The following is a 9,525-nucleotide window of genomic DNA, read 5'->3' on the forward strand; positions in this document are numbered from 1 at the left end:
AGAGGAGTTTCCGGCATCCCTAAATTATAAAAGGGGGCTTCATCAGTCATGTGTTTCTCTTTTTGCGTTGAGACTTGAGACGTCATTGTTGAGCCGGCACAACTGAAAGTTGTTTTTGTTGAAGCTAAAACTGATTTGTAATTAGAGTTTATTTTGTAAATTAAGTGGTTAAATGTAAATAAATTGTAAGTTAAGTAAAAGTTAAAGTGAATTGGAATAAACTGGAGTTTGCACGGAACAGAAAAGTGTACTTACCTGATTGACGGGAACCTGAAAGAAAAAGTGCATCCTGAAAAGAAACGAAATACTTACCTGCATCACTTGGAGAATATACTTACCTGCAACACCCGGAGAACCTACTTACCTGCCCTGCTGCATCAGAAGAAGAGGAAATCCATTCCGTCGAAACAAAAAGGTACTTCCATATGGTCCTTCGAACCGGATGCCCGTCGAACTCCGCGCATCCGGAACCTCTACACGTTTAACGGAAGACTTCATCTACACCATCACGTTTCCGGAGTTGGATTAGTTCCTGTTGATAAAAGAATACAAGGCAATCTAATTGCCTTTAGAAGGTAATTATAATTCCATTAACCTTTCACAAGTGTCGTTTGTGCTCCGCTGGTTTTTCGATTTCCAGACCATTCAGCGTTGGACATGGCTTCGGAGAGACGTATCAAGTCTCTTAAATTGAGGATTCGGAGCCTGGAAACATCCTTCAACCTCATCAAGGTTTTCGTCGACAACTACGACGAAGACACCCAATCGGTTGAAGTTCCCGTGAGGCTCGAAAATCTTGCTGTTCTTTGGACAGATTACTCCAAAACTCAGGCTGAGCTTGAAGCATCCGATGTCGACGACATGGCAATCGTCGAGCAGCAGTTCAAGCAGCGATCCCAGTTTGAAACGGAGTATTATCGAGTGAAAGGTTTCTTGCTGGCCGTAAATAAACATGTTTCGACTCCGTACACTCATCCTGTTCAGTCACATGCGCACTTCCTTGCTTCATCTCAGATCCGGCTACCCGACGTAAAGCTCCCTGTGTTCAATGGGTCATTAGAGCAATGGTTGAACTTCCATGACCTGTTCGTTTCTTTGGTGCACTCTTCAAGTGATTTGTCGAACATCCAAAAGTTCTATTATTTAAGATCTTCTTTGAGTGGCGATGCACTGAAGCTGATTCAAACCATTGCAATCAGTGCTAACAATTATCCCGTGGCTTGGAACCTGCTTGTAGAGCACTTTCAAAACCCGTTGCGTTTGAAACAAACTTATGTTGACTCGTTATTCGAATTTTCACAACTTAAAAAGGAATCAGCTTCAGATCTTCATTCGTTGGTCGAAAGGTTTGAAGCCAACGTTCGAATCCTGAAACAGCTTGGAGAAAGAACTGAGTATTGGGACGTGTTGCTTATTCGAATGCTGAGTATCCGCCTTGATTCTACAACTCGTCGAGATTGGGAAGAATTTGCGTCTTCGAAAGAGTCAACAACATTTCAAGATCTTGTAAGCTTTCTTCAACGACGAGTTACGGTTCTGCAGTGTATGAGTAATGGTCAGCAAGAGTGTTCAGCAACGACTTCAGCGAAAAAATTGACTTCTCGTCCTCCACTTGTTAGCCACGGGGCTACTCAGCTCAACTATCGGCAGTGTTTCGCTTGCTCCGACCATCATCCATTATACCAGTGTTCCGTTTTCTCCAAAATGACTTCCGAAGACAAAGAGAAACTCGTGCGCCGCCAACAACTTTGCCGAAATTGTCTACGGAAGGGTCATGTGAGTCGAAACTGTTCGTCGAAAAACACCTGTCGGAAATGCCGAGGTCGACACCACAGCCAGCTTTGCAGCGATGATCATTCTCAACAAGAGCGCAACAAGCAACGAGTCGAATCAACCTCAACAACGGAGACTGGTGCTGCTAGCGAAGCAGCCTCACCATCACTATCAGCAGCGATTCATAACCCAGAAGCTGGTCTCCATCCCAACAAGGTGATTCTCGCAACAGCTGTGATCACTTTGGTCGACGATCACGGCAATTCACACGCAGCAAGGGCACTTCTGGATTCAGGAAGCGAGTGCAGCTTCATTACCGAGTCGTTTTCTCAACGGCTTCAGAGTCGTCGTGAAAAGGTTCATCTCTCGATCTCCGGAATTGGGCAATCGTCTACACAGGCTCGGCTAAAGCTCCGCACTACAGTACGCTCTCGGACTACGAGGTTTTCCACCATCGTCGAGTTACTTGTTCTTCCAAGGCTCACCCTAAATGTGCCCTCAACAACCATGGACATTTCGAGGTGGAGTCTTCCGGAAGGAATTCGTCTAGCCGATCCAGCGTTCTACCAGACGAATCCCATCGACGTAGTTCTGGGCGCTGAAATCTTCTTCGACGTCTTCAAACCATCAGGCAGAATATCGCTTGGAGGTGGCCTCCCAATGTTGGTTAATTCGGTCTTTGGCTGGGTGGTCTCTGGGAAAGTAATGCAGTCCAATCACATCAACACCGTTTCCTGCAATGTCGCTACTGTTTCGGACATCTATCGTTTCATGCAACGTTTTTGGACCATTGAGGAAGAGAGCGCAGTTCCCAGTCTCTCGGTTGAAGAAGCAGCTTGCGAGGAGCATTTTCGTCGAACAGTTCAACGTGCTCCAGATGGCCGGTACATTGTGCGATTGCCTTTGAAGGAGGCTGCGGTCAACATAGGCGACAACCGCAACACTGCACGACGTCGATTTTATATGATTGAATCTCGTCTTCAACGCAACAAAGAGCTACAGATTCAATATCGGGACTTCATGGCGGAATACGAAACCCTCGGCCACATGCAGCGTGTGGCGGACACAGCTGAATCCGATTCTTCCCGGTATTATCTACCTCATCATCCCGTAATTCGAGAAACAAGCTCTACTACAAAGGTGCGAGTTGTGTTCGACGCCTCGTGCAAATCAGCAACCGGAAAATCCCTGAATGATGTGCTTATGGTAGGCGCAGTCATCCAGGACGATCTGAGAGCCATCATTCTGAGGTCCAGGCTTCACCAGATCATGCTCATCGCTGACATCAAGCAAATGTATCGTCAGATACTGGTAGACGACAGAGACATCCCACTTCAGCGGATTTTTTGGCGGAACTCCCCGGAACAACCGCTAGAAACCTTCGAGTTGAAAACGGTCACCTATGGTACGGCCAGCGCACCGTTTCTTGCTACCAGGGTCCTCCAGCAACTAGCCGAAGACGAAGAGACGAACTTTCCCGAAGCAGCCAAGGTCCTCAAGAGAGATGTGTACGTAGACGACCTCTTCACCGGCGGAAGTTCTCCAACGAAGGTAGCTGAGCTACGGGTTCAGCTTGACCAGTTATGCAGGAGAGGTGGATTTGAATTTCGAAAGTTTGCCTCTAATTGTGAATCGGTTCTCGACGGCGTGTCTCCTGATAGACGTGCAATTCAATCCTCGGTCGAACTTGCAGCAGACCAGTGCATCAAAACCCTTGGCCTACACTGGGAACCAACAGCTGACAACTTGCGGTTCCACATCCAACTACCGAAGCAACCACCAGACACCCTCATGACGAAACGAATCGCTCTGTCGCAAATCGCTCAACTCTTCGATCCTTTAGGTCTGGTTGGGCCAGTAATCGTAACCGCCAAAATCTTCATGCAGACGCTGTGGAGCCTTAATTCCGAAGACGACAAACCTTGGGGCTGGGATCAACCGCTGCCAGATTCTCTCGCCACCTACTGGATCAAGTACTACTCGCACTTGCCTCTGCTTGAGCAACTAAGAATCCCTCGATGTGTTGTTTTGCCCGATCCATGTAACGTTCAGCTTCACCTATTTTCGGACGCATCGGAACAAGCTTATGGCGCCTGTGCGTATCTCCGATCGACCGACGCGTCCGGGAATGTTCTGGTAACCTTGTTGACGGCCAAATCGAAAGTTTCACCATTAAAAAAGCGCAGCATTCCTCGCCTCGAACTCTGCGGAGCACTAGAAGCGGCTCAACTGTATCAAAAGGTCTGTTCCGCTTTCGGATCGAAGTTCACTACGTTCTTCTGGGTCGATTCTACAACAGTTTTAGCCTGGCTTAAGGCTACCCCGTCAGTATGGACTACGTTTGTGGCGAATAGAGTATCCAAAATCCAGCTGGCAACGGTGAACACTTCCTGGAACCATGTTGCAGGGCAACAGAACCCTGCAGACCACATCTCTAGAGGCATCGAGGTCGAAACGATTCTCTCGTGCGACCTTTGGTGGAAGGGTCCACAATGGCTCCAATCTGAATCATCGTTCTGGCCTGTTCATCAGCCTGACCAATCTTTTGAAACGCAGCTGGAATCCCGATCTTCCCCGAATCAATTTCTGGCATCAACAGCAGTGTCCCCACCAGTAGATCCTTCCTTCATCGACCTTCACATCGAACGCTTTTCATCTTTCCAACATTTGTTGCGAGTAACGGCATTCTGCCTAAGAATTTCTTCGAACCGCCCCAGCAAACGACAGGAATTGACCAACAATTTGTCGACGACCGAAATACAGAATGCAGAGTTCGCCTTAATTCGGTTAGTCCAGCTCCAGGAATTCGCCAGTGAAGTCAGTGCTCTTCGTCAGTCGAAACCCATCCCAGTCAAATCACGGCTTCGATGGTTTACCCCCTTCCTCGATCCAAATGGGGTAATGCGTGTGGGTGGCAGGCTTGACAGAGCGCCAATGACGTACGACAGCAAACACCAGATCCTGCTCCCATATCACCATCGCTTTTCGACTTTACTCGTCCAATGCTACCACGAACGTAACTTGCATGCATCGCCACAACTGCTCGTTGGACTTCTTCGCCTACGATACTGGATCATAGGGGCCAGAAATCTGGCCAAAGTCATCGTACATCGCTGCACCAGTTGCTTCCGAGCTCGCCCTAAATTGGTGGAACAATTTATGGCTGAGCTGCCCAAGGAACGGATCACAGCCACTCGTCCATTCACGGTAACGGGGGTTGATTACTGGGGCCCAATACTTCTTAAACATCCGCATCGTCGAGCCTCACCCACTAAAGCATTTGTAGCAGTTTTTGTATGCTTCTGTACTAAGGCTGTTCACATCGAACTGGTTTTCGATCTGACAACAGCTAAATTTGTACAAGCCTTGCGACGATTCGTCTCTCGCCGAGGTCCGCCTTCTGATATCTACTCTGATAACGGACGAAACTTCCTCGGTGCGAAAAATGAGCTAAAACGGCTCATCCGTCAATCAGAGTATTCACACAAATTGGAACAGGAGTGCTCTGACTGCAAAATCAGATGGCACTTCAATCCTCCAAGAGCCTCCCATTTCGGGGGATTGTGGGAATCTGCCATTCATTCCGCCCAAAAGCATTTTATCCGCGTCGTCCGGGACCGACCGCTCTTCTACGATGACATGCAAACTCTTCTGTGCCAGATCGAAAGTTGTTTAAATTCTCGGCCTCTTGTTCCACTGAGCGACGACCCAACTGATTATGAGGCATTGACACCCGGACACTTCTTGGTTGGCACGTCGTTGAAGGCTGTTCCTGATGAAGAGTTCACCGAAATACCGTTCCATCATTTGAAGAAATGGCAACAAATTCAAAAATTGGTCCAGGATCTGTGGCGGCGATGGCACCTGGAATATTTGAACATATTACAACCCAGAAGCAAATGGATGCACTCACCTGTTTCGATAAAGGAGAACCAGCTCGTCCTCCTAAAAGAAGAAAACATCCCACCGATGCGCTGGCCAACAGCCAGAATTGTCCAGACTCACCCAGGAAGCGACGGAGTTATCAGAGTGGTCACCCTGAGAACAGCAAAGGGCTCGTGCACACGACCGGTGTCTAAAATTTGCCTGCTGCCGATTGCACCATCGTCGGAGGAAGCAATCAAACCATCCGGCGCTGAGCAATCAACAACAGACGAAATTTCTGTCAAAGGAGAGCTCCAACTTTCGGATCCATCGTAGAAATATTGAATCCAAGGCACTTTGTGACTTGGATCAGGTGAGTTCCTGTCCAAGTCCATAAAACCATCAAAATTTCGCTACTGGTTCTAATTTTACAGCACCTTTTCACACTTCACACTTTCACTCATCGAGCACAACACCAGCCGCAAGTACCGTCGATTCCGGTTCCAACTGAATCCCTTTCAAGGCACAATCCGATTTTGGATCAGGTGAGCCCCTGTCCAATCTTATTTACCCTTTTTAGGAAGCGCTACCGGATCTTAAAATTTTGCAGACGTAAACAACACATCACAACACGACCGAGACGACCGAAACGAGACCGACGAATTTGGACTGATGTAAACAATCATCATCATTGCCGTGTTCACGCTGATCGGAATCCACACACTTCGCCGCCTATTTTACCTGAGCAGTCATCGTCAGAAACGTTGTTCCTGAAGGGGCCAGGATGTTCGTGCATACACGAATTTGGGTAACTGCGAACCTCCCGGTGATCAATTCAACTGAGCGCAGAGTTTTAGCAGTGGGAGTGATTCGGCATGCTGTGAGTTTTTCGGGAGTTAGGAAACATCAAGAGAAAAAAGAGGAGTTTCCGGCATCCCTAAATTATAAAAGGGGGCTTCATCAGTCATGTGTTTCTCTTTTTGCGTTGAGACTTGAGACGTCATTGTTGAGCCGGCACAACTGAAAGTTGTTTTTGTTGAAGCTAAAACTGATTTGTAATTAGAGTTTATTTTGTAAATTAAGTGGTTAAATGTAAATAAATTGTAAGTTAAGTAAAAGTTAAAGTGAATTGGAATAAACTGGAGTTTGCACGGAACAGAAAAGTGTACTTACCTGATTGACGGGAACCTGAAAGAAAAAGTGCATCCTGAAAAGAAACGAAATACTTACCTGCATCACTTGGAGAATATACTTACCTGCAACACCCGGAGAACCTACTTACCTGCCCTGCTGCATCAGAAGAAGAGGAAATCCATTCCGTCGAAACAAAAAGGTACTTCCAATTAGCATACCACACTTATTATCACGCCGGCAACGACGACAGTTCATTACTCACTTTGTCATAATGTCCTGCCATTGCTGGGGTTTTGCGTTTTCCTTCAACTCAACTAACTACGCCAACTATAGTTACCGATACTGACACAGTCATATACAGCATCCTTGAAAGGGAGTTCTGGTCACGTCGCCCCGAGACAGGGAGAAACAAGACCGGAGAAGACAGGAACGGATCGGATGAGAAAATTTCATTCGGAAAACGTGCCCGAAAGAAAATCGCACAAGTTTTCAGCACAAAATTCCAAACCACACTAGCTATCTCGGGCCTTTTCACCTTTGCTGCCTTTGTGGGGACTCAGGTTTGGTCCAGCGAGCTGATCCCACCTGAATCATATTTTTCCACCACAATATGGCTTTTGAGGACAGTTTGGTGAGGTTTCTGGTTTCCGGAGGAATTCGAGCTTGAATGGTAGTTTAAAGCTTAAAAACCAAAACTTTTTTTACGACCTTTTCAAGGTAGCCAAAAATTTTCAATATCGAAATCTGTTTCCGAAAAAAAAATCTTGCAAAGTTCCAGTCAGTTCAATCATACTCAAAGGCAAAATTGGGATTGTGGGGATCCTTATGTTTTCACCCCAGCAGCTTTTCATCCTCTCTAGGTTGCTTCATCATAAAAAAGGAGGGACACAAAAAAAAGCTGAAACGAAGTGAAAAGATGAGCTTGCAATACCTCCGGAATTCTTTACCTGGCAGCGGCGACCTTTCGTCACCGGGCGGGTTTCCATTTTCCGCTTTTCCGTGAGAAGTCCTCTTCTAAAGTCCACCCGGCACAAATCTCACCCTCACCCGGAGGCAGGTCAGCATTAAATTAATTCGTTTCAGACGAGTCCCTGGCTGAGAGTTTTTCCTACTCGGTTCAAATTTTTTGTTCCACTTCCACAGTTAGCAGTGGGTAGAACTACTTTTTTCTCCCCGAGCTCAGCTTCATTGGCCAAACTGGGTCCACCGTTTTTTTTAATTTTTTGCCACATTCTGTTTGAGCGGATGAGATTTTGCATTTTAGTGGAAAAGATTTCCGGCAAGTTTGCACATCGCATTCGGTTACAGTAAAGTTCACCTGAGCCCCTGAGCTTGGCGCCATATCTGTGACAGTTTCATTTTTCTTCTAATTTTGTTGCGTCGCATCTGCTGTCGTCTTAAGCAAACGGGAAAGCTCTAAATCCTCTCGGAAAATTTTTAAAGCTTCCAGCCAGCCTTCAAACAGGAAAGAAACGTTGTTTCCAATTACAAAATAATTGAACGACATGCAATTATCGTCTAATCAACCTGACACAGGCACTCAAAAGCCGGTCCCACAATACATAATGATGAAAATTCTCAAAAAAAAAAAACATCGAGGAGCAAATTTCGCTCATTAATATCAATCTCAATATCCGCCACTTGAAATGGAGGAGACTCGGGGCTCATTTTCCGGTTCCGATGAAGAAACGTACCGAAGAATTTTGCTAGCACACGCACTTTTCTCCAATGATAAGTGAAAATGACACCGCCCAGCCATCATCAGTGAGGAGGATCTTCTTGGCTGAGATTTTAAATTTTGGCTGTCTGTGTTTATTTAAGAAATGACCAACAGCAACGTTCTACAGCCAAACATAACTTGAAGAGTTTGAAAACAAAGATGAGTGGAAATATTTTCAAAATAGTTGAATTAAAATAGATTCAAATACACTCATTAAAGGGTGTCCACGATGAAATTGCCACACTAGGAAATTGCTTAAATTTTTTTTACCGTTTGGCAGAATTTAATGAAAATTTGGGTGGATTTAGCTCATAGTGCATTGTTAAATCCTGCACGTTTCAAAGTCCTGTGATCAAAACTCGCGGAAATGGAGTCATCACGAGAACAAGGATCCCTAGCATCGTTCCATCGCTCAAACGTTGGGAATCGCGAATTATACGGTGTCGCGAGTGATTAAAGGATGATACGGTCGAAATTTGGTCAAGGGAAAACGGGTGGAAATCGGTGAAATCGTTTTTTTTTTAAATCAAATTAAATTTCTTTTTCAAGTTTAATAAGTAGAAAATTACGCTTAACTCCTGCCATCAGATTTTGTACAGCCACCTTGTCCACCTTCTTCGCCGCAGAAAGCCAGTTTGCCTTGAACTGCTTCTCGTCCTTAGCAATTTTTTTGGTCTTCTTTAGATTCCGCTTGACAATAGCCCAGTATTTCTCAATTGGGCGGAGCTCTGGCGTGTTGGGAGGGTTCTTGTCATTGGGAACCACCTGCGCGTTGTTGGCGGCGTACCCCTCCATGGCCTTTTTACCGTAATGGCTAGATGCCAAATCCGGCCAAAATAGTACAGAACAACCGTGTTTCTTCAGGAAAGGCAGCAGACGTTTATTCAAACACCCTTTCACGTAAATTTTTTGGTTGAAAGTCCCGGAAGCTATGAAAATGCTGCTTTTCAAGCCACAGGTACAGATGACTTGCCAAACCAGGTATTTCTTCACGAACTTTGACAGTTTCATGTGCTTGAAAATATCGGCTACCT

At 46.0% G+C, this 9,525-nt stretch overlaps 2 protein-coding genes across 4 annotated transcripts in view; one reads left to right on the forward strand and one right to left on the reverse strand.

Moving 5' to 3' along the window:
* Positions 1-9,525, reverse strand: part of LOC129744484 (Ig-like and fibronectin type-III domain-containing protein 1) — a 707,683-nt gene that overhangs the window by 623,037 nt on the left and 75,121 nt on the right. The window lies entirely within an intron of this gene.
* LOC129742845 (uncharacterized) lies at positions 658-5,973 on the forward strand. The gene has a single exon (XM_055734782.1). It carries the CDS (start codon positions 658-660, stop codon positions 5,971-5,973), a length of 5,316 nt encoding a protein of 1,771 aa, XP_055590757.1.

The sequence above is a fragment of the Uranotaenia lowii genome, chromosome 2, assembly GCF_029784155.1.
Source record: "Uranotaenia lowii strain MFRU-FL chromosome 2, ASM2978415v1, whole genome shotgun sequence".
Classification (NCBI taxonomy): Eukaryota; Metazoa; Arthropoda; class Insecta; order Diptera; family Culicidae; genus Uranotaenia; species Uranotaenia lowii.

Bases quoted from the DNA above. Each gene is read 5' to 3' on its own strand.
- LOC129742845 (XM_055734782.1), top strand. From the start codon at position 658: ATGGCTTCGGAGAGACGTATCAAGTCTCTTAAATTGAGGATTCGGAGC.